The sequence below is a fragment of the Pseudorasbora parva genome, chromosome 5 (assembly GCF_024679245.1).
Source record: "Pseudorasbora parva isolate DD20220531a chromosome 5, ASM2467924v1, whole genome shotgun sequence".
Taxonomy (NCBI): domain Eukaryota; kingdom Metazoa; phylum Chordata; class Actinopteri; order Cypriniformes; family Gobionidae; genus Pseudorasbora; species Pseudorasbora parva.
The window spans coordinates 27,307,637-27,333,616 of NC_090176.1; the positions used below are offsets into that span (position 1 = coordinate 27,307,637).

General features: G+C 38.5%; 2 protein-coding genes across 2 annotated transcripts; both read right to left on the minus strand.

Moving 5' to 3' along the window:
- Positions 1-14,003: 14,003 nt before the first annotated feature.
- LOC137075299 (gamma-crystallin M2-like) lies at positions 14,004-15,183 on the minus strand. The gene is made up of 2 exons (XM_067443687.1): positions 14,929-15,183; positions 14,004-14,276 (listed from the first exon to the last, which is right to left on the minus strand). The coding sequence occupies exons 1-2, from the start codon at positions 15,181-15,183 to the stop codon at positions 14,004-14,006; spliced, it is 528 nt and encodes a 175-aa protein (XP_067299788.1).
- Positions 15,184-19,647: 4,464 nt separating this feature from the next.
- LOC137075319 (gamma-crystallin M2-like) lies at positions 19,648-21,617 on the minus strand. Its single transcript, XM_067443713.1, has 2 exons — positions 21,309-21,617; positions 19,648-19,920 (listed from the first exon to the last, which is right to left on the minus strand). Exons 1-2 carry the CDS (start codon positions 21,561-21,563, stop codon positions 19,648-19,650), a joined length of 528 nt encoding a protein of 175 aa, XP_067299814.1. The 5' UTR covers positions 21,564-21,617.
- Between the last annotated feature and the right edge of the window lie 4,363 nt (positions 21,618-25,980).

Consider the following 25,980-nt stretch of genomic DNA (forward strand, 5'->3'; position numbering starts at 1 on the left):
AAATGATCAGATACACTATAGAGTGTATGTTCCCAGCAGTCTTCGACCAACACTCCTTCAGCATTACCATTCACATCCTCTAAGTGGCCATAGGGGAATTTTTAAGACCTATAAGCGGCTCCAGGAAGTAGCATTTTGGCCAGGAATGTGGACTGAGGTAAAACATCATGTCAGGAGTTGTGTGAAATGCCAAACCCTCCGGCATGATAATCAGAAACCTGCAGGAAAACTGCAATCAATTACCACCAACCGTCCAAATGAAATGCTGGGAGTTGATATTATGGGTCCACTACCCCGGAGTACACAGCAAAATGAGTATTTGCTGGTTTTTGTTGATTATTACACCCGATGGGTTGAGTTTTTTCCCATGCGTCACGCCACGGCTCAGAGTGTTGCAACAATTTTCAGAAAAGAGATCTTAACCCGTTGGGGAGTCCCAGACTTCATTCTTTCTGACAGAGGCACCCAGTTCGTTTCCTCTGTGTTCAGAGAAGTATGTGAAAATTGGAGTGTTTCCCACAAGTTAACCACTGCGTATCACCCTCAGACCAATATGACGGAACGTGTGAACAGAACTCTTAAAAACATGATTGCGGCATATGTGGATGACAACCACACAAAATGGGATCAGGTTTTACCAGAGTTAAGATTTGCCATGAATTCTGCAATCCAGGAAACCATTGGGGTGACCCCTGCAGAATTACAGCTCGGTAGGAAACTGCAAGGGCCAATGGATAAAATACTTCACGGTCCAAATCTCACTCCTGACGCTTCCTCCTATGATGTGGTTTGTCATGTACAACAACTGCAGTCTCAAGCTAGAGAGAGCAGCAGAAAAGCCCAACATCGACAACTCCGGAACTATAATAAAAAAAGACAAGACATCATTTTCAAAATCAAAGACAGGGTATGGCTTCGAAACTTTCCTCAGTCCAGTGCACAACACAAGTTTAGTGCAAAATTGGCACCTAAATGGAAAGGGCCTTACAGGATTCTGAAACAATTGGGACCTTTGAATTACCGCATAGCGTTGGAGGAAACTGGAGAAGATGTGCGAACTGCACATGTGTGCAATCTCAGGAGGTGTTTTCCAACAGCGGAGGAGTTGGAGGACCAGGCGAAGAGGAGACTTCAGGACCTCTTTCAAGAATCCTCAGATGAGGAGGAGTTCTTGGGTTTTTGATTCTCTTAACAACCATGGGTTGTTTCAGCCAGCGGGGGAGAGTGTGGCAATATCAATATTATCTGTACTGCCCCTTTTATTTTACTTTCACTTTGACACCTCCTTCCCAAACCATACTCTTCACAGGATTGGAGGAGAGGAAAATTAATGAATTGAGTACATGTATATAAGGGCCGGGTTAAACAAGTTGAAAGGAATGTCCGACTGACGAGTAACCTTGTTCTCATTGGAGGCAGTCATTGCGGGTGGAACGTGTGCATTTCCGGGAATCGTGAGGAGGAGGTGGGGCTACCAGGTTAGCCTCACGACAGTTGTCTCTTGGCCTGTGTGTGAAATACTCTGTCAAGTTTTGAATGGGACGGTGGTCTGTACCGTACTCCTAATTTCGGTGGCTTGTCGGAGAAAGAATTAAAGTCAAGAGCAAGACGGACTGACGCTGACGATGTCCCAGGGTCACTCTTAACCACCCGTGCTGCCAACCTGGGTCAGTGTTACATTCCCAAGAGACGCATTCAATCATTACATATCCCTGACACACACACACACACTCACACATCACATCCAGCACTCCATACCACAGATTTAACAAGTGTTGATTTGTCTGACTATATTTTTTTTCTTCTTTTCTTTAATTATATTATTAACGTGATTTAAAGAGTACGGATACTTGTTTATTTTGTTAGTGTTTTTTTTCTCTCCTTTTTTTTTATTTAAAGAAAATTGTGGTTATCAAAAATACTTTCTAATCTTATTAAAGAAAGTTGTATCCATTATTTATGTGAGTGTAGTTTTTCGTTTTTTTTGTATGTATGGTTTGTTTTGCTGTCCGCGATGGTAAATCTTTGACAAGTATATACTTGTCTGGCGCCCGAACATTATTGCTTGCTAATATATACATATTTTTTTTTGTTGAGGTTTTGGGACTGCGAGTCGACTTAACCCAGTTGTCAGCCGAAAAGCATCATCGTTACAGTGGTCTGGCGGTTAGCGCTCTTACCACCCACGCTGGCGACCCGGGTTCGATTCTCGCCTCTGAAGATTTTTTTTTGTTTTGTTAAAATTGTTATAGTGTTGGGCGACCACCGTTACAGCGTATATATATTTAACTCTTCTACTTGCTCCAATGTTTAGTGAACAGTGGAAGCAGGGCTCTGCAAACACGTCCTGACACCTGCTGTCACACATCCACGCACATTAAGAAATACAGCTCATATTAGCGCTGTCCTCCTTAAAGGGGTACTTCAGCGCTGGGAAGATGAATCTGTATTTAAACTGGGTCATTAATGTAGTAGAAATTTGAAATTATTTTTGAATTTGGTGCTTTCTAGACTGAGAAAAGATAGAAAATGTATTTTTGTCTCATGGGGATGAAAGACTACAATTCCCAGAATGCTTCGCTGCCCTTTGAGGCCATTCCCAAAGCCACCGCTACTGGATTACAGTGACTGAGTTCAGAAAGTACAATTAAATACTGAACGTGTCTGTGCAATATAACGATCGAGTTGCCGCGTGAGTCTCACAGCAGACTCAGATTAGGAGTCAGATTACATTTAACGTCATAAATAAGTTGATGAGCTCTCGTGATGAGAGCTGAGGTAATCGCGACCACATTTGCGGCATACATTCACAACGCGTTTTCAGTTCATGCCTTTGAAAGCTTAACTTTCATAGAAATTAATTTGAGAAGTTAAAACACTTACATTGCTTAGCATCCGTTTAAATTAATGCCTGTAGCTGAGCTGTGCTGTAAGTGTGATCTCCATTCCCCATGCACGAGTTGAAAACATGCGGAAATGGCTCCCTCTGCTGGCTGTAGTCTTTAGCCTCTGGGCAAACATTCCTCTCGTGACGCAAATATCGTCAATTTGCGTCACGAGAGGAATTTTTCCAGAAATAAAATGCATAAATCTCTCGTCTCAGGGGGATATAAGAGGGGGGAGCACGGTCATTTGAATATACTCCAGGGTTTCTACTGATACAAAGCCATATGTTAATCACTGAAGTAACCCTTTAAAGTGCCGGTACTAATAAAAGTCCATATCGTACCGTTTGTAATAGCAGAGTATCGCAATACTTTTCTAGTACCGGTATATCGTGCAACACTACTAGGGGCAGATAATATGCGCCGACTGTCACATTATCAACCATGCTCGCAATAACAATGCTACCACTGCTATTTCCTCTTTGGATGCTCTCAAAGCGTTCGACAGACTTGAATGGGACTATTTATTGGCTGTTCTGGTGCGATTCGGATTCGGTTCTAAATACTTAATTATTATATGACTGTTATATAAATGTCCAACTGCTTCTGTATTGACAGGTTCCTGTCAATCTCAGCCTTTTCCACTCCAAAGGGGTTGCCAGCAAAGTTGTCCCTTATCACCACTTTTATTTGCACTAGAACCTCTCGCCCAAGCCCTTAGACAAAGCCAAACAATTTCACCTATAACTATTAATAACTCCCATCATCACATCTCATTGTATGCTGATAATATTATGCTTTATCTCTCAGATTGAAGTACTTCCCTTCCAGAGGTTTTGCGATTATTCAATACCTTCAGCACTATGTCTGGATATAAAATAAATTGGGATGAGTCATTCTTAATGGCACTTAATAGTATCACCAAAGCAACTGCTCTTCCAAATGGTCTTACATTTGCTAATTTATGTACTTATCTCGGTATCAAAATTGTTGACTCTGTCTAGGATTGCTCAGACAAATTTTTATGAAACTGGTGAGAAAATCAAGAGGGATATACAAAGGTGGGATAATTTAAAAATGTTAATGCAAGCTAGAATTAGTACAGTAAAGCTTAACATCCTAGAGTAAACTTTTTATTTTCTATGCTTCCGTGTTTTTCTCCCCCTAAATTCATCAAAGAAATTAATTTATTAATATCCAAATTTATCTGGAGTGGTAAGAACCCCAGAGTTAGTTTTTCAATATTGCGGCGCGCAAAAACGCATGGCGGTCTTGCTCTCCCTAACTTAATTCTTTACCACCTTGCTTTCCAAATTAGGGTCATGCGTGTCTGGATGGACGGGACACTCACTCCAAAATACCTTGGAGGAGTATTGAATCTGAATGTTCTCTCCCTCATAGGCTTCAAGATCTGCCTTTTACTGGTATAGGCTCAAGAAATCTCGATCAAAAATTCAGAAACATTATTTCAGCTACTTTAAAAGCCTGTTTTAATGCAGAAAAGATTACAGGTAATTTTAAAAAGTATTCACGCCAGTCTCTTCTCTGGAACAATATTCTGTTACCTGGTGGCCAACCTTTTAAGTTTCCCTGCCCTGGTCCTTAAAAGGGCTACACACATTTGGCAACAGACTGTGCACATTTCAGGATATTCAAAAAGACTACTCCTTGCCAGGCACTTATTTTTTTATGTATCTGAAATTAAGGTCTGCAATGAAAGTGTATGGTGTGCCTTGGAACTCTATCTTAGACGATCACCCATTGTTTAAGTGGATAAAACACACCGGAAACTCTCAGGGCACAGCCTCCTTTTTCTACAAGCAACTACTTGAATGGCAGAGAGAACTTTACAGTCCTGATTGGAATAGAGTCTGGTTGTTTCTCTTCTCCACATCCAAAAACCGCTCGCACATTCTTATTCATTTCAAAACACACACAAAATGTATTGTACCCCATATAAGTGATACCTGATGAAACTTTAATTCAATCCTAATTGTAGTCTGTGTATTAAAGGTATCTTTTTGCATATGTTTTGGGATTGCCAAGTCATATCCAACTTCTGGAAACATGTAGTTCAGGTGTTAAAAAACATCACAAAGTTGCAGTTTGACCTTGATCCCTGTCTCATGTTGATAAATGATGATTCTTCTTATAAGCTTACATTATTTTAGAGAAGACTGTTAATGTCCGGCTTCACCTAAACCAGTGGTCACCAACCTTTTTGAGCCAAAGTTCCATGACCTTGAAAGGCAAGATCTACACATAGATTTTTCATGGGCGATTCATTTTTTTTTTTTTGGAGACATCTGGCGATTTTTTGTTTTGTTCTTTTTTTTAAAGCAAATTTATTTGTTTATTTGCTCTATAACAGGCCAAACTGGCCCTAAAAAATTGTCGTTTGAAATGAGGCAACCCATGCATTTTAATCCTGATACAAACAAAAATACAAACATGTAGCATGAGCAGTTTTTTAAATTATTTAAATAAGATTGCATAATTTCAAGACTTAGAGCAAATACAAAATGGTCTGACTTTAGCTTTGTGAAATTGTTACATAAGACACCTGCACAAAACAAAAAACAGATGGACTGAATAAAAATGCAAATTCCCACTCTGACAACAGGTGCACTGTAATTTTTTTTGTTGGTTTAACTTAAAAAAGTAAGTAACCTGGTTGCCTTAATTTTGAGTTGATACAATGAAGGAAATTTGTTTAATAAATAGAAACTCAAAATATTATTGTATCTGAACCACATAAATAAATTATAAATCATGAAAATAGCACTATTTGGCATGTTTCACTGCGTCATCAGAAATAAAACACACAATTACCCAATATGCTTACAAAATCTTTTAATAATATTTTAATAAAGGTTGTCGAATCTCAAAAAATGTTCATTGTATTAACTCAAAATTTTAATTTCAATGAACTCAAAATTTTAAGGCAACCAGGTAACTTTTTTCAAAATATTTTTTTACAGTGTGGTGCTTAAAGGAAAGAAGTGTTTTTTTGGGTACTGCTGTAGAAATGCCATCGAAACTTTAGTGAAGACTGTCAGTTTTGTTCAGAGATGCATTCATAAAACCTATTCACCTATTGAATATTTATATTTTTCTTCCTATATTTCAAGCATCCCGAACAGTGATCTTCCTGGGCTAATTTATACCTGGTCCACTTCATGCGTTTTAAAGATCAAACATCTGATTTATCAAAACGATTCCATTTACACTTGATCACATAAATGTGTCTCGGCAAAACGGATATAAATCCAATCTTAAATTCCCACTCTATGCATTTTTAATGGAGTTCACGTCACCGAGATCAACAAATATGAGCTGCATTTTATTGATTAACAGCATTTTATGAGAGTAGCATAAGCACTGATAATTTAGTTTCTTTAGTTTTAATGATCATGATTGTGTATTGAGCGTCTGCATCTTTTACTTTCATTTGCGGCAGTTTGCTAAAAGAGATATTCAGCTGCTTGTCTGCAGTGATGCATGCTTCAGTAGTGTTGTCATATCTAACTATATCATCGGTCGATTTGTCCGGTGCAAATTTTGATGTTGCAGAGAATACATTTTGGGAGCATATGGAGCGATTTCGAGCCTTTATAATGCTTAATGCTTTACACAGAGAGGCCAGATAGCTGGCTTGAATGGTTGTAGCCAAGTGTAAGCACAACTCACATATCTGATATTTCACAGAGGTTTATTATCAGCGTCGTCGATCCCACACACACATGGGGCCATTTGCAAAACACTCCACTAATAATTGTGTTACTGAACAGAAAATAAACATTGCAAAGGGCAACAGAAATATTAAACGCATGCGATGTTCACAGCTCGCACTCCATCCAAGCACTGCCCACTCATCAGCGAGTAACGAGAGCCCTTCGTTCTGCCTTTACTTGCTTATTTTTTGGTTATTAATTGGGAGCTACCGAGACCACTTAGATCTACCAAGATCTACCAGTCGATCGCAATCGACGGGTTGGCGGCCACTGACCTTAAGAGTAATAAACAAAAACTCAATGGCCGTGTGGTCAGAGCAGGGTGTCAAGTCGGCGTGCCTGGAATGGTGGCGACCACCAGAGCTGTAGCCACTGTAACTAAGTCCACCGGAACACAATCCACCGAAACTGGGATCACCAGAACACGATCCACGGGAATGGAGCCCACCTGAACTGGGACCACCGGAACATGATCCACCGGAACTGGGGTCACCGGAACACGATCCACTGGAACTGAGTCCACCGGGACAGGGACCACCGGAACGGAGTCTACCTGAACTGGGACCACCGAAACACGATCCAACGGAATGGAGTTCACCGGAGCTGGGACCACCAGCACACGATCCATCGGCACATGATCTAGAAGGAACAGGGACCACCGGAAACCAGGACCACCGGAACACAATCCACTGGAACACAATCCATTGGAACAGTCGCGGAGGAAGCCTTTCTCCTCCTCCTTTTCAGAACCACCGGAACAGCGACCACTGGAACACGATCCACTGGAACACAATCTACCAGAACAGAGACCACCGGAACTGGATCCACCGGTACATGGACAACCGGAACCGGGTCCACCGAAACACAGACTGCTGGAACACGGACCGCTGGAACGGAAGGGAGCCTTTCTCCTCCTCCTCCGATTCTGTACCGTCAAACTCTGGACCACTGGACTCAGGACCACTGGACTCAGGACCACCGGAACACAATCCACCGGAACTGGGACCCTTCTAACTGGGCTCCTGAGCCAGGAATGATGCCTGGAATGGTGGCGACCACCAGAGCTGTTGCCACCGGAACTAAGTCCACCGGAACACGATCCACCGAAACTGGGATCACCGGAACACGATCCACCGGAACGGAGCCCACCTGAACTGGGACCACCGGAACATGATCCACCGGAACTGGGATCACCGGAACACGATCCACCGGAACTGAGTCCACCGGTACAGGGACCACCGGAACGGAGTCTACCTGAACTGGGACCACCGGAACACAATCTACCTGAATGGAGTTCACCGGAGCTGGGACCACCAGCACACAATCCATCGGCACATGATCTAGAAGGAACAGTGACCACCGGAAACCAGGACCACTGGAAACCAGGACCACTGGAAACCAGGACCACCGGAACACGATCCACCGGAACTGGGATCACCGGAACACGATCCATCGGAACAGTCGCGGAGGAAGCCTTTCTCCTCCTTTTCAGAACCACCGGAACAGGGACCACTGGAACACAATCTAACAGAACAGAGACCACCAGAACTGGATCCACCAGTACATGGACCACCGGAACTGGGTCCACTGAAACACAGACTGCCAGAACACGGACCACTGGAACTGGGTCCACGGAACAAGGACCGCTGGAACAGGGATGAAGGGAGCCTTTCTCCTCCTCCGATTCTGTACCGTCAAACTCTGGACCACCGGACTCAGGACCCCTGGACTCGGGACCACCGGAACACAATCCACCGGAACTGGGACCCTTCTATTCTTGCAGTGGTATAGATCATTTGAAAAATTCCAAAAGTTCAAGTGGCTCACCAACTCCATCTCACAATCCAAGCAGAGATTAAAAATGTCCTTGAGGCCCATATCAAGGCAATTAATTAAGGCTCTCTGCCCTCTCCCAGAACCTCTGGGCAAATCTCTGTATGTCAATACCCCTTTGGTGGAGCATATTCAAACAGCAAGGATGGACCGGGTTTCCACTTATCCTGCCTCTGTAGTGCCTCGGAGTCCTCTGTAGTGGTCGGATCGTTCTGTCACATCAAAAAAGGAAAACTGGTGCGAGGACTCAAGTGCAGGTAAAGGAAGGTTTATTTAGTGATGTTAACAGTGATACCAAAGTTCAGAAGCTAGTGTCAAAAAAAATATGGAATGATTTTCAGTGAAGCTTTGTATCGATGCTTAATTCGTTCGATCAAAATCAAGTGACTTATGACGTCCGAAGCTTCGTTTCAAACACGCCCACCTGACTGCTTCATGCTCTGATTCAAAAAGCACGACACGGGTGGTTAGAACCTTTGTATTGTGCTAGTTTATTTTATGTGTGTGAGTGTGTTTATTTAGTCTACTTGCTTTATTCTGTATCAAGTTTTATTTGTTTACAAACAGGAAAAATGTCCTCATTCACCTAGAGAATAGAGGGGAATGCATGTGACGTCACCGTCAGCTGGAGCGACTGCAATTACGCCCCGCTGAGTGGCAGAAAGACAGCACTGGTTTACAGCGTGAATGCAGCAAAAACACACAAAACCAGGCCCGGCGCCAGAGGGGGGGGGTAGGGGGAGGCTTGTCCACGGACCCAATGGACATTGCTGTTCCGAGCTTGAGACAGACTTGTTAATAGCGTGCAGTTTTCTCACTCAAGGCAAGGCAAGGCAAGGCAAGTTTATTTATATAGCACATTTCATACACAATGGCAATTCAAAGTGCTTTACATAGAAAGGAATTAAAATAGGGCTAAAAAAATGCATAAGAAAAAGAATAGTGAAAAGAAGAGTGAAAAGCTGCCCATAACTGCTTAACTAGGATATGTAATCCTCCGTAAGAATTCGTAATAATTAGGGGTTGTAACGATACGCGTATTCGTATTGAACCGTTCGGTACAAGGCTTTCGGTTCGGTACGCGGTACGCATTATGTACCGAACGGTTCTTGGTCTAATTAATTAGATTTGGAAAATAAAAAAGTATGTAAAATATAATATTATGCGTTCAACTAGGAAGCCAATAACCAAAACGACGTAACAGGCAATGCCCCTGACTAAGAGAAAAAAACAAAAAACAAATATTTTTTAGACTGCTCAGTCAGGTGCTCGCTTACTCAGTACACGCTGAATGCTCATTGCAAAATGGCTATTGCGTTTAACAGACCAGAAATAGAAGATCCTCCAATAACCAACGGGTCTGGTGTGTTAATGAACTTTGGATTCTCTGTAAGCTATGATGGTGTTGGCAAGAGTGATGGATTAAAAAACAACGGTATGTCGCATTTGCTACATGATGGTACAGCAGCGGGAATAACTCATGTCATGTCAATCAACTCATTTACGCCGACAACAAGACAATAAAAAGAATAAACAGCCACAAACTATCCCACAAACTATCCCCGCAGCATTTAGACAGACATTTCCAACTTATTCAAATGGATAAAGACATTTATAGCCATGGATATGAGACCTTACGCCCGTTTCACACAAATTCCGTCTGCAGTGCGTAGCCTATGCGGTGCATATTTTTTCTGTACCTATGTTAACGGTTGCGGACTGAAAACACAACATGAAAGGACAACAGGGCGTGCGGCTCCTGCACCGCATACGCACTGCAAAACGCACCGCATACGCACTGCAGACGGAGTTTTAAGAATGTGCTTAAAGTAATTGAGCCCCGTTACAATGTTCCTTCACGAGCCCATTTTAGCCAGTAATTCCTGCTTTGTACTAAAAAACAAAAGCCCAAATAGAGAACAAATTGGCCAAAGCAACAGCGGTTGCTCTGACAACAGACGGCTGGACGTCAAGGGCTACACAAAGCTACCTGAATGTAACGGCACATTACATTACCGATGAATAGGAGCTGAACAGCCACGTTCTTCAGACACGCCCCTTGAGTCACACAAGTCAGGATTTGGCCAAAGGGATGACAGAAGCAGTAGTGTGTGAAAAAAGTGTGGAGAGAGCTATTGTAAAGAGCGAATGTCTATTTCTGTAACTTCATAGGAGATGGGTAAAGTATAGCTCCATCTTTGTTCAATGTAAAACATTTTTTTTTTTAAATCATACTTTGTTAGTTAAAAAAATAAATAAAAAAAGGTAATTTATCTGCCAATTTTTTTTTTTTTGCTGTATCTAAAACGTACCGAACCGTACCGAACCGAACCGAACCGAACCGTGACATAAGTGTATCGTATTGAACCGAACCGTGAATTTTGTGAACCGTTACACCTAGTAATAATAGCATATTATTAACAAAAAGAAGCTTGCAAATGATCCAGTGTGTATCTGTATTTGCACTTGTGAAATGATTACATTTCCAACGTGTTTTCGCTTCGGTGAGTAATGTAGTCAATCACAGACTTGTTTGTAGATATCTACAACGCAGTTGGCCAATCACAGGTGTTGAACTTGGAATCCACACACCGCTTGAGTGTTTGTCCAGGTGCTGAGTTCAGTTAAAACGCGCGTCTCTGTAAAGTAAGCCTCTCAGAAAATAAGAGCTTCATTGTATACCAGCTTCACTGTGGAAATCTGTGAGATTGCGTTTATTGAGTGACAGCTTTTAGTGATTATAAAGGGAGCACTCTTTGCACACTGTCTTGGCAATATAATATTTTTTTTTTATTTATTAATAGGTCTTCTATTCAGAATTTGAATAAAACTTTTCCATTCGTGACAAGCGGCCACATACACGCTTCAATACACTGACCCATCCACATATACAAGCGGGATTCCCTCGAAAAATGAGATGACTGATCAGTTATAAATAATCATGTTGAAATCAGGCTCATAAAAATGTCAGGAAAAGATGATTCCTGGCTGCATGTCATTTTCCATGGATCACTGAATCTGTGGTAAGTTGTAAGGACCACTATATCGAGCCCAACCTTTAGTTTAAACTGATAATTGTTTGCTATACTCGTGTTTTCCTCTAACGGCTGTTTCACACCGCAAGCGTGAGTGGCGTACGTTATGTGTGCTGAATGTTGCACTGGTACAGTCTGTGGAAGCATATTTCCTCTCCTGAGGACAAATAAAGTATAAATCTGAATATGATGAAAACATTGAATTGTACCTATGTATGACTTGTTAGCCTAGAAATCTAGACGCACCTTAGCGGCAGCAAATCTAATCTGCCTGCGAGTGTCGTCTAGCAACTCTCAATACCCATCTGAGCTGTAAACGGCAAGCTCTTGACGGGCCAATCACATCATGTATAGAGTCGGTGGGCGGGGCTTAACATAATGACGCCAGAGTTGCGCTTACGTGCTTCTAGTCAACACAGAAGCTGCCGAACGGTCATTCGAATCAACTTGACCGCGACTCTGGAAGACTTGGAGTTAAGCTTTTCTCTTAGAAAAGAACAAAGAACGGCACTAAAGTCATTCTTAAGAAGGGAAGATGTGTTCTGAGTTTTGCCGACCGGATACGGCGAATGCGTAATCTATCAACGAGCTCCGTTTCACCTTCATTGCTCTGGTTGGTTGTGGTGCTATCCTAACGCGTGCAGAGGGAGTTTGAAAGACAACCGTTTATCCCGCCCCTCGGATTGAGCTGTCAATGGTGAGTTTCCAGACCAAACATCTTGATGTGGGTGAAAATATGAGACAAATCTTGTTTGTTCCAGAACTTATTTGTTTATAGATCCTTTTCCACTATAATACAATTTCATTAATTGCACTAAGGACGATTTCCCCTTTGAATTCTTGTAGCTTGTCCAGCATAACGTAACTGGGACGGTTATAGTGTTTTCCAGATGATCTACCAAAACATAAGCCCTTTGGGAGCCCGGTGAATCTCAAATAGTGAAATAATGTTCCTTTCTTGATTCTTGATGAATGTTATCATTGTGGATAAAGACGTTTACGAGCACTGTAATCGAGAGAATCATTCCAGTTGCCGCTTTCAAAACAATCTCTCCCTTTTGTGAACTGACAGGGCAGGGAGCTGAAGCTCATTAAATATGAAAATCGTATCCAATCGTAACCGTGGGCGTTTACTTCCAAGTCTCCAGTGCGGCGCGCCCATCAAAACCCAGCGTTCAGGAGAGAGCCTCAAAACCAGTGTAGAAAATAGCCTATTACTTATTCATTATGATGTTTTTGAATGTAAAAACCACACAAATATCATTTGTTGACTAAAGACAACAGTATAAAAAAAGCCAGTTCATAAAACCTTTAATATTCACAGACACTAACAAAATAAACATACCTCACAATCAGCGGTTAAATCTGCTGCTCTCAGAAATAAACTGGCTAAAGCAGTTACTGTTCAACAGCAGGCTACAGAAATGTCATTTATTAATCATTAATTTTGGGGGGCTTTTATTTGCTGCTTTCATACCATTTTTATACAGTAAATGTGTTATACAGATATCTTTGACCATTATGCTGCATTTAACTAATTATTCAGTGTCTTAGGCATGAGTGGCGAGTTCAGCTTATAAGCATAAAATGTTAAAAGCATAAAGTGTTCTGTGTAAACGACCCCTTTGCTTATTTAGATCAACACAGTTCATTCTGTGTAAACAATGTATTATTTATTAACATATATGATAAGTGATATACATGATGTAGAAATCATATTACAGAGTTCATATTGAAACGCTGTTGAAGTCAGAATATGCTGAGTATGACACTCATCTTACATGCAGGTACAGATGCTCTATTCTGACAAAATACAATTTTTCCCAGCAACATATAATTTGTTATTTTGCATTTTAGTAGATGTTTTACCCATTATGGTTTTCTTTAGGTGTCTCTTAAAAGCATGAAATAGACCCTTGTGTGCAGTGAAAATGACTTTCCCTGTATGTTGCAAAGAGCTTCTAATTTTATTTAAAAAAAAAAATAGCCATATGGTATTTGAATCAGGTGATCATCTTTCTTTGTAACAAAATTGTCTGAGCTTGTATTGATTTCTACATTTCTACACTAAAAGAATCATTAGAGACAGTAAATTAGTAATATTAGAGGCAGTAAGGAATTTGCAGCCGCAGTGTTTGTTGTAGTGACATAATTTTATTGAAACACTTTGTATGTGCTGTATAACAGTTAGACTGTTGAAGCCCATTTTATTGATGCATTGGGTCCTGCAAATCCAACAGCTGGAACTGCTTTCTAGACTTTGCACTTGCTCTGTAAGTAATTCAGGCGTTTAATATCATTTTTTGACAACAACAAAAACTTTGTAATCAAACTATTTTAGTCTTCCTCTTTTGAACCTAGCTTTAAATAAAAACTATTTTTTTTGTTTTAAATTGTTTCCCCCTGTTTAATTAATTATATTATTATTATTATTATTGATTAGACATGCAAATATTAGTGGCAACAATAATTTTGCAGGCACAGTGTTTGTTGTAGAGAAATAGTTTTATTGAAAACTAGTACCAAGAGTCCATGATACGCCTCATGCTCATGAATCTCATGCCACCCATATTGCTGAAGCTCCTGTACTCTCCAGGCCTGAAGTACCACATCCTGCCTCTGTAGTGGGGCTGCTCATACATGAGCCAGTGGCCGTCCATCACATGACAGGACTGGCAGTGAGACATGTGGTAACGGTCCATGATGCTGTCACAGTCATCCATCATCTCGTACATCTGACCCATGAAGTTCTCCCTCTCGTAGATCCTCATTCTGTAGGATCCTCTGTGCTGTTATGAAAAACAAGTCAGGCATTATTTTTAGCATTTTTTAGCAAGTGGATAAGAATCAATAGCAAATGTAAAACAAAATTTAGATCAAGTTCATGGGCGTGAGAAGTAGGAGTTACTGCAGCAAATGCAAATTTTGCATGATACGGATATTTTTGTTGATTCACTTGTATACATTTTTAGCATTTAGTAATGTACTTGTAATAAACACTTGAAATTGGATATTACTTTTTTATTTCTATGTTGAATTATGTTTTTCAAAACATGCACACAGAGTGTTACGTCATATTTTCAAATAATTTGTCCACTGTTTTTTGATTTCCTTCAAATTTCCTGTCACTGCGCAGGCTTTTTTATGGGATATAAAATGTATATAAGTCCAAATAGCTTTTATTTAAAGGTTTAATGTATGTTCCTTAGACAAATTGGTTTAGTGCAGTATCAATAATGTTAAAAAAGTGATGTGCAATCAATGCACATCAGTCAAATGTCCTGTGTATGCTGTTTAAACAAGTTCTTCATAGATACGCTTTTAGACTCAATATTTTTGTAGACTCAATATTGTTTCTTATTCAGATTTGGTGAACATTGCTCCTCTAACGTAGAACATCTTCCTGCTCCAATAACATATAAGTTTTACTTTAGAGCTCACCATGGGGATCATACGGCAGGACCTGATCCAGTTGCTCATTCCAAACATAGACATGTAATCAGGATACTCGCCCCTTCTGAAGAAATACCCATTTCCCATATAGTTGGGATTATCATACATCATCCAGCATCCGCTCTCCACTCTGCAAGAGTGACAGCGGCTCAGGTAGGAGGAGAAGTCAGCACAGTCGCTGGTACAATTGTAAGAGCGACCCTGGAAATTTCTCTCCTCATAAAAGGTGACCTGAAAATTCATAGTTAATCTCTTAGTGATTTTAAGTGAGGAAAACACCACATTAAAGTAATTTAACAGAAATTGTTTGGAAAGGGAGCTGGAGTAAAGTTTACCTTCATGGTTGCGCTGGCTGATTGTCAGTAGTTCCACAAAGGAGAAGCTGAAGCTGATTCTGCTTGTTGACTGACTGCTGTCACCCCTACCTTTATACTAGACCAAGACTAAAGACTACACAGCACCTATTGTTAGTCAGTTCCTGACTGTGCAAGTTAGAAAAGAGACCATTCTAGCTAAAGCTTGGTATGTAGATAATCCTTACATTTTCAGGAATACAGCATTTCTTATGTTTCTACATTTCTATTTTTTTTCTAACATTTTCTAATAGTCTAAAATTAAAAATAAAATAAAATTTGAAATAATGAACACTAATCAAATATTTAACCCTCTGAAGTCTGAGCTGTTTTGGTGCCCTCTAGAAGTTTTGACACACTTACATTTGTGCTTTTTCAGTTACTTATAAACACATAAGTGGCTAAAGTGTCATTACACTATTCAGCACAAACTGGGCTACTATAATACAATAATGCAAGCCACAAAAAAAAGTGGATTTGTGTCCATAAAACCTTTGTCTAATGGGTGTTGTTGTCAGAGTTTTTGCTTCAAACTGATTTGTGCCCGCTCATTTACTTTAAAATATGTTTAACATTTTATAAGACATTTTTTCTTTACAAAGGCTGTATGCAAAGGGCTGTGAATGATCATGAATAGTGGTGTGATTCATACCCGAGAGAACAAAAAGAGAGATGCACTGTGCAATGTAATGATTATAGGCTATTGTCTGCTATATTTGCTTCTTTATTAAATCCATGCATTTGGCTAATGAAACCTTGATTAAAATTAAGAGAACAATTATACAAAATGAAATTCAGTTTAACCCATTTGCAGTCGCCCCTATTTTGGCAAGTGGGGGGTATTTTGACCTACCCCAAATAAAAGGGCTGCTGCTCGAAAGTCTTACTGAATATACACATAAGTAAGGTAAATCTGAAATCCAACACTTGAGAGTTTACAGCTGAATACTCAGAATTACTCAGACTGTTATTGATATATAGGCTCAAGCATAAAAAATATATTTTTTAGAGATGCCATCAAATATGTTGTTGGCCTCCAGACACCGATTTAAATTATTTTGTCTAATGTCTGGTGAGGTGAACAGCTCAATTAATGCTACAATGTGCTCACTCGATGATTGTTTTACAACTTTACAGAGGTGGACAAAGTACATAACTCTATTACTTGAGTAAAAGTAAAAGTACTATTGGTCAAATATTACTCTGTTTCAAGTGAAAGTTGTAAAAACAGATTTTTACTCAAGTAAAAGAACAGAAGTATTTGTTTTCAAATGTACTTAAGTATAAAAGTAAATTTCCTTTTTTATGCCAATGCATTATTTTATTATTGTTGTATAAATGCACACTGTCATCATGGTTTAAGCCATTCAGTGATGCTCCATCTGACGTACTACCATACGACTAACTTAAACTCATTTAAATACTTGTATCATTTAAATACTTGTATAAGTTACAAAGCTCTTTACAAAGCTGCTGTCACTTTAAGGCCGAATGCACGGATCCAATACACTGATACACATGATATTCTCCCAACTTTGCCATTCTCTTTCTCCCAGACATTTATATTTTTAATATTTTATAAGGCATACACCAAGTGTATGGCAACTAAACTAATCTTGATTATTATTTTTTTACTGGCTATGGGTGCACACACTTGTGTCTAAGAACTGTCTTCTTCCATTTTGCTATGAACAGATCAGTGGTTAAAAAAAGTTGGGGAAATGTATAAGACCCTATAAGAGTGATTTCTGTTAGACTGTCTGCAACAACAACAACAAAAAACCTTTTAAAGAAGGAAAAAATCATCCATCAACATTCAGAGCTGCTACAGAAACGACTTTCAACCTTGATAGAAATGTAGTGGAGTAAAAAGTGTGATATTTGTCTTTCAAATGTAGTGAAGTAAAAGTCATAAGTTTCCAGAAAAAATAATACTCAAGTAAAGTACAGATACTCAAAAAGTGTACTTAAGTACAGTACTCAAGTAAATGTACTTAGTTACTGTCCACCTCTGCAACTTTAAGTATATGAGACGTAATTGTCATTATTCTTTTATTGTGAATCTTTTGTTTTTTAACAGCAATTATTCAAATCCATTACAACATGTATGCCTGGCTAAATGGCCCATTAACAGTGCAGTATTTCTTTTAGTAGTCCATATATTATGTAAATTCTTTCTAAAAGAAAAAAAAAACTAAACTAAAACCACATTATGTGAATTATTGTAACAAAATAGACAAAGCTCCTGGTCCAACATGTGCATTAGAGCTTCAGTTAGCATCAAGCTACATAACACAATTCAAAAGATTAAAATTACATCCTCAATCTATGTCACTTTAGACCACCATATAGTGTTTGTATTAGCTTTTTGTCGCGATATAATGGGGATTTCATTCATATGGTGATGTTAAAACAAAGTTGTATTTATCATTTTATATGGAGCTAATCGCTACACCAGTTAGCAGTCATAATGTAAACATCCATTTTTAATATAAAATAGCCAAATCACATGAAAAATCAAACACAATCTTATTCCATATTTATTGTGTGTTTATTAGCTTCTTAGTACACGTGTAGAAATGTAGAATTGGCTCGTTCTTCACAGAGACAGAATGAAGAAGTGTCCACACAGAAGAGTGCCTTATGTGGAGGGCAGCATTGAGCATGTAAGATGATTGACAGCTCAGTGAGCAACTGAACGCCTGATGACTCATATCTGATGTATATCATGAAGAGGCGACACAGAGAGAGCTCTATACAGGCTTTAGCTCTATCAGATCGGATAATTCAGTGAGAAATTAATATAAATGGTATTCTGTATGACGAAATATTTTGCAAACGTGATAATAAATGAATATTTCTCCAAATATGAGCACTTTTGAACTAAGAGCTAAACTGAAAGCTGTTCTTTGCGAGCTGTGTGAACACAACTGAGCCACTGCAGATGAGAGAGAATTAATGTGCGTGTGATATTCCATTTAAAAAATCGTTCATAACGGATCGATTATTATGCACTCTAACCGCTAAAGCCAGCACGCGCACACTACCAGGGATGTGGCAACTATATTAGCTATGGCATGAAATATCTGATATTCCGATTGTCAAATACATGCAAGTGGAAGTATATTGTTGTTTAAACACCTTTATAACTATCACGTTAGTTGAGCTGTATGCACGATGGGCGCCGCCGTGTTAGTTTGTGCTGCAGACGCAGTTCAGAGAATCGGTTCTGTTGGATTTACAACCTCTATGTTTACAACATATGAATTCATCCATTTCTCCCGGAATACTTAAAAGTAAGTGGCTGGTGAACTGGGTATAGAATAGAGTAAACATTGAAGTTACTTACACAATGTGTATCTGATATGAATAAAACGTGTCGAATTTTAATGGAAAGGATTATTATTACCTCTTCCATAGACATGTGTATTTTACAAACTCTAAATGTATTGTTTTTTTTTAGTACTTATGTGAATTTATATGTTTCAAACCTAAAATAAACAGTATTTGGTTGAAAACACTGAAAAGTTGTGATATATGACAGCTCTGAGCGCGCCTGTCTCTGGCTAAATTCAACATTTGAATTTAGCAGTTGATCGTGATGCACTTGATCATACGCTCCAGGGACCAGCCTAGACTGATTACACCTGTGTGATCGTACATGCGAAAGGCTTAAAAACAATACATTTTCTGACACAAATTTTTGAAATGTAGGCTTAAAGCTTTTATTTTTCTGAGAAATGCTTGCTTTTCACCGAACACGTAGTCATATTGTATTGTATCGATATTGAGATATCGGGCATGAAAATCGAGATATTAAATTTTGTCCATATCGTTCAGCCCTATTTCACGCCCGCTGTCGTTACGAAGAAACCGTGTTAACAGCTGCTGCTTTGACGCTCTACTCTGAAAGATTCATTAGAGGCAGTAAATTAGTAATATTAGAGGCAGTAAGGATTTTGCAGGCACAGTGTTTGTTGTAGAGAAATAATTTTATTAAAACACTTTGTATGTGCTGTATAACAGTTAGACTGTTGAAGCCCATTTTTATGATGCATTGGGTCCTTCAAATCCAACAGGTGAAACTGCTTTCTAGACTTTGCACTTGCTCTGTAAGGAATTCAGGCTTTTAATAGCATTTTTTTTTATAATAACAAAAAAACTATGTAATCAAACAATTTTAGCCTTCCTCATTTGAACCCAGCTGTAAATGAAAACAAAACCTAAATGTTGTTTTATTTGTTAGCCTGTTTAATTCATTAGATTTTTTTTATTGATTAGACATGCAAATATTAGTAGTAGTAAGGACTTTGCAGACACATTGTTTGTTTTAGAGAAATCATTTTATTGAAAATTAGTACCAGGAGTCCATGATGCGCCTCATACTCATGAATCTCATGCCACCCATATTGCTGAAGCTCCTGTACTCTCCAGGCCTGAAGTACCACATCCTGCCTCTGTAGTGGGGCTGCTCATACATGAGCCAGTGGCCGTCCATCACATGACAGGACTGGCAGTGAGACATGTGGTAACGGTCCATGATGCTGTCACAGTCATCCATCATCTCGTACATCTGACCCATAAAGTTCTCCCTCTCGTAGATCCTCATTCTGTAGGATCCCCTGTGCTGTTATGAAAAACAAATCAGGCATTATTTTTAGCATTATTTAGCAAGTGTATCAGAATCAATAGGAAATGCAAAACAACATTTAGAACAAGTTCACGGGTGTGGAAAGTAGGGGTACCGCAGCAAATGCATATTTTGCATGCTACGGATATTTTTGTTAATTTACATGTATTCATTTTTAGTATTTAGTAATTTATTTGTAATAAACACTTGAAATGGTCTATTAAAAATTGTTATTTGTATGTTGAATTATGTTTTTAAAACATGCACGCAAAGTGTGACATTTTGACATTGCAGTTCAAAGAATTTATTCACAGTGTTTTGTAAGGTAGGCAGGCTTTTTGTGTTCATTTTAATTTCCTGTCACTGTGTTTTTTTATTGTATATAATAATGCAAATAGCTTTTATTTAAAGGCTTAATGTTCCATAGACTAGTTGATTGCTTTACAATTGCAAGCAGTATCAATAATGTCAAAAATGTGACGGTTTTAGCAATGTATATTTTATCTCCTTCAAACTTGAAAGAGAAGCATGCAACTGCAATAGTAAGGCACATACATTTCAAAATAAGAGTCAATGTGTATTTCGAGCTTGTTAATTAAAAGTCACACATTATATTTACATTTTTGGTTACACAGTAAACTATTTAATTACATACCCATTTAATTAATAGTCTGGAGGAAAAACTAAGAACAGTATTTGACACATATTATTCAATAAAGTATCGGGGTTATAATAATTAACTAAAACCATTAAAAAATATTTGTTACTTGAAATGAAATAAATGTTAGCTGAAATAAAAAAATAAAAAATAAACTTAAACTTATTTGAAGCTTTAGCTTAACCTGATATACTAAATAAAACAGAAATACAACAATATAAAAACTATATAGATATTTAAAAAACAAAAAACGTATTGAGCTGTCTTTCATGTATTTGTGCGTTTGAACGGTCAAACACACAATTATGTTAAAATGTTAGTTTTGGCATGTATTTAAGTAACAGTCAGTTATATAATGTGTAAATGTTCAGTTAATGCATTATAATTTAATCTTATGATATCTAGTTGACTAAAACTAAAAACTTTTCATGTGACTAAAATATGACTAAAACTAAATAGCATTTTAGTCAAAAACCTGACTAAAACTAAATCAAAATTTGCTGTCAAAGTTAATACTGCGTGCAGTCAAATGTCCTGTGTATGTTGTTTAAGCAAGTTTTCTTCATAGTTTGTATGAAGTATTTTTTTTTAACTCAATATTGTTTCTTATTCAGATTTTGTGAACATTGCTTCTCCAACCTAGAACATCTTCCTGTGCCAAGAACATATAACTTTTAGATTAGATTAGATTAGATTAGATTTAAATAAGTTTTGCTTTAGAGCTCACCATGGGGATCATGCGGCAGGACCTGATCCAGTTGCTCATTCCAAACATAGACATGTAATCAGCGTACTCGCCCCTTCTGAAGAAATACCCATTTCCCATGTAGTTGGGATTATCATACATCATCCAGCATCCGCTCTCCACTCTGCAAGAGTGACAGCGGCTCAGGTAGGAGGAGAAGTCCGCACAGTCGCCGGTACAATTGTAAGAGCGACCCTGGAAGTTTCTCTCCTCATAAAAGGTGACCTGAAAATTCATAGTTAATCTCTTAGTGGTTTTAAGTGAGGAATATACCACACTAAGTAATTTGAGTGAAACGTTATGGAATGGGAGCTGGAATAATAAAGTTTACCTTCATGGTTGCGCTGGCTGATTCTCAGTAGTTCCACAAAGGAGAAGCTGAAGCTGATTCTGCTTGTTGACTGACTGCTGTCACCCCTACCTTTATACTAGACCAAGACTAAAGACTACACAGCACCTATTGTTAGTCAGTTCCTGACTGTGCAAGTTAGAATAGAGACCATTCTTGTTTCTTTTTTTTTTAATTTTCTAATATATATATATATATATATATATATATATATATATATATATATATATATATATATATATATATATATATATATATAATGTGTGTGTTTGTGTGTGTGTATATATATATATATATATATATATATATATATATATATATATATATATATATACACACACACAAAGTAATACTATATATATATATATATATATATATATATATATATATATATATATATATATATATATATATATATATATATATATATATATATATATATATATATATATATATATATATATAGTATTACTGTTTTTTATTTTAAATACGGAACACCAAGCAAATATATAACCCTCTGAAGTCTGAGTTGTTTTGGTGCCCTTTAGAAGTTTTGGCATACTCTTACATTTGTGCTTTTTTCAGTGCCTATAAACACATTAATGACAAAAGTGTCATTATACTGTATTCATCACAAACTGGGCTACCATAATGTGTGAGCAACATGCAAATACATGCTTGTATTTTTGAAAGAAATGACTTTTAGGCATGTTTTTAAAAAGTAATTGAATTAAGTTCACAAAACACACAGTACATTTGTGTCCACAAGATTTTTTAATAATTGATGTGACTAACTGTCTTCTGTAATTTTCCAGAATGATGTGAGAATCATTGTGCCTGCTCATTCACATAAAATTATATTCTAATTTTAATTTTGTAAGACAAAATTACTTTTCTTTACAAAGTGGTGTGAATGATAATGAATAATGCTGTTGTCACACCTAAAGAACAAAAGACCCACATAATGAGCTGCATACTGAATGAGCATTTGAGTCAGGTATGTGACTGAGGGAGCTAAAGAACAGAAGAAAAGGAATATATTGTTGTAGTTTTTTTAGAATATAGTTATCAAAGGCACATTACATAGGCCTATCATATTTTAAATTATCAAAATATTTGGCTACTATTTTTAATGTTTTTGAAAGAAGTCTCATGCTAAAAAAATGTCTCAGTTAACGACGCCTTTGGCATATTCTGTAACTGAGTTCAAACAGAGAGAACAATTAATCACTTTAACCACGTTACTGGGCATCCACATCTTTTAGTGGCTCTTTCAACTGGATACAAATGAGAGAGCGGTAAGTAGGTTCGGACACAGCAATGGGCATTTACCACTTTTAGCATCTTCTGTAACTGAGTTCAAACAGAGAGAACAGTGAACCACTTCAACCACGTCACTGGGCATCCACAGCTTTTAGCGGCTCTTTCAGCTGAATACAATAGAGAGAGCGGTAAGTAGGTTCGGCCACAGCAACGGGCATTCACCGCCTTTAGCATCTTCTGTAACTAGATTTAGCAGAGAGAAAGGTAAGTATTTTCGGATTATTGTCCCAGAGTTAGGGCTGGGCGATATGGCCCCCAAAAAAAATCCCCGATTTTTTTCACTAAAAATTCGATTTACGATTTAAAACGATTTTTTCCCCCTCCTACTTAAAATCAATCTGCAGATGACAAAGAAATTGTTCATATCAAAGGTTTATGAATTGATATGCAGATAAAATTAACTTTTATTAACAACAGTAATGTGCAAAAAAAGTATAGGGAAAATTTAAATGTTATGCTCTTATCAAATATAGATTAGCATTGCTTTTCAATAGTCTCACACTGAACTGATCGACAGCTTCAGTGATTATTAAAGGAGCTCTTTACTTTACTGTAATTTAGTCACAATTTGAAGAAAAGTTTAGTTTTTCCTGAGACTGTGACTTCGTACTTTTCTCCATACATTAGGGAGTGGAAATCGCTAATAAATCAATAAGTGCTCTTCTGCTGGTTATAGTGGTGGGCATTTCATATCTTTTTTTAAATAAAAATGCTACAAAATGTATTACACATTTTAAAAAAATAAACTTAAAAAAACATTCCACTATTTCTTTCACAAGACCCCTTTAAACTTTTAGTTTTACAAACCATCACATTAAAAATAACATTACAATCGGATATTTAGAGCTTTGAAGTGCTGGAAATAAGTGTGAAGCTCTTGAAAACCATTGGAAAGTGCTTGAATTTCGATCTCAAAAGGTTGTACGAATCCTGAGATAAATAATGACAACAACAACATTAAATCCATGTGGTTTTACAGTAATTCATGGTGAATGTTGGTGATTTGTGACTGAAACCCCTGACCTTCGCTCAGCTCTGTTTGATCTCATCTGATATCTGTGGTTTATAACAGAATTGTGCGCCGACCGCTTCCACTAGATCACAGTAGCGATGGTGTGTTGATTTAAACGGTCTCTCACTGGATCACCAGCGCTGTGTATCGTGTCTGTCACGAGATTGGCCCGCGTGTGAGCTCGCGCTGCGTTCGTGTCAGCGCAGCTTTAAATGAGTATAGCGCCTAGCGCGGTTCCGTTCAGACTTCAAACACACTTTGCAGCGGGTATTGTTAACTGTTCTGTGAAAAACTGAACCAATTACGAATGACACTGTATGTTGACGCTATCCTTGTTGTTTGTGTGTACCTCTGTGGCAAACGCGCGCGGGGAGTGCTGAGCCATTACGGGAGCCCAGAGGGGAGCGTCGGCGGATTTTAAAGAGAAAACCGATTTTCATTCACAAAAATCGTCGTAAACTAAAAACTCGAATTAATCCATAAAATCGATTTATCGCCCAGCCCTACCCAGAGTCTTCCGCAATTCAATCCCACACTCGTGTTTTACTGTAACCCACACAAATCATCACACGTACACTTGTATAAATGACACTGCAAATCTCATAACTCACAGAAAAGGTGTGGACATGGGGTCTCCTGCATCACTCACTAATGTTGAATTAGACGGGAAAATAGCTGTATAGCGTAGGTCATTTGATGCAGTCACAATCCTCTTCAAACAACTTTCAATCGTCATCTAGTTCCATAGACTTCATCAAGGCAACTATTTTTCCGTCATTCTCCGTGAATTCGACTTTCTCACCTCGGGTGCTGCCCTCACATCAATCTCTCACACAATCCCCCTCTCATGCCTTTTCTCTCCTTGGCCGCACCTCTGCCCACCGCTCTTTTGCGTTTCCTCTCTTGCACTGCCCCTCAATTCAATCGCAATGCCCTTTTTATATTCTCTTCAGTCGAACGCGCCCCTATCGCCGTTCTGTTTCTCCGGCTTCCACACCTGATGGTAATTCCCATAATCAACTCATACATCTGGAACCAGCAGCCTCCTCTTTCCTTTACCGCAAGTGTTTCCCACGGAAACTCCTTACTCTCATTTCGGGTTCCGCTTTGGTTCTAAAATTCGTCACCCGTGACAGGTATATTCTGCTGGGCAGCAATAGCACTAGATCGAGGTATGGGTAAGGGGACTCCACCCTTCCGAAGGTAGGCGAGTCTTACCCTATGTGCCAAGATAGTGGCCACAGTGGGCACATGAACTATCCACAAATGCTGCCTTAGTTTGCTCTAAGTCCAGGCATGTGATGCAGCGATTGTGACCATCAGACCGCAGCCACACAGGAAAATAGTGCAGCCTGTGTGGGCAATCACTGACAAATGCCCTCTGAACCAACAGCAGTTTATCACAAGCAGCTTGAGATCGCGGTCGCGCTGATCGTGCCTTCTCACCAGCACCCGAGTGTCTTTGGCACAATTCTCTCTATATCTCTCTGTGTATGTTCTAGTTGAACAGCTCTTCATCAACGCCTATTCGGCTCCAAGGTGATTGCTTTTGCTTTATACCCATGCCACGGTGCGGGGTATATTTTCAATGGCCTGTTCTCTATATCTTGAAGTTGATAGGGCTCTCTGAAGTGATCCCTAATTCGTCTTTGATGTCCGACATACAGTAAAGGTCCTTCTCAAAAAATGTGCATATTGTGATAAAGTTCATTATTTTCCATAATGTAATAATAAAAATTAAACTTTTATATATATTTTAGATTCATTGCACACCAACTGAAATATTTCAGGTTTTTAATTGTTTAATACTGATGATTTTGGCATACAGCTCATGAAAACCCAAAAATTTGGGGTTTTGAGATTTTAATCAAAGATTTTTTTTTGCATATTTCATCCGACCAATAAAAGAAAAGTGTTTTTAATAATACCATGGTCAGTAAACCATTTACCAATGGTTTTGGCACTGTGAG

Bases quoted from the DNA above. Each gene is read 5' to 3' on its own strand.
- LOC137075299 (XM_067443687.1), bottom strand. From the start codon at position 15,183: ATGAATTTTCAGGTCACCTTTTATGAGGAGAGAAATTTCCAGGGTCGC. The intron at 14,277-14,928 runs GTGAGCTCTAAA...TTTTCATAACAG, and splicing joins CCTGCCGTATGATCCCCATG to CACAGAGGATCCTACAGAAT.
- LOC137075319 (XM_067443713.1), bottom strand. From the start codon at position 21,563: ATGAATTTTCAGGTCACCTTTTATGAGGAGAGAAACTTCCAGGGTCGC. The intron at 19,921-21,308 runs GTGAGCTCTAAA...TTTTCATAACAG, and splicing joins CCTGCCGCATGATCCCCATG to CACAGGGGATCCTACAGAAT.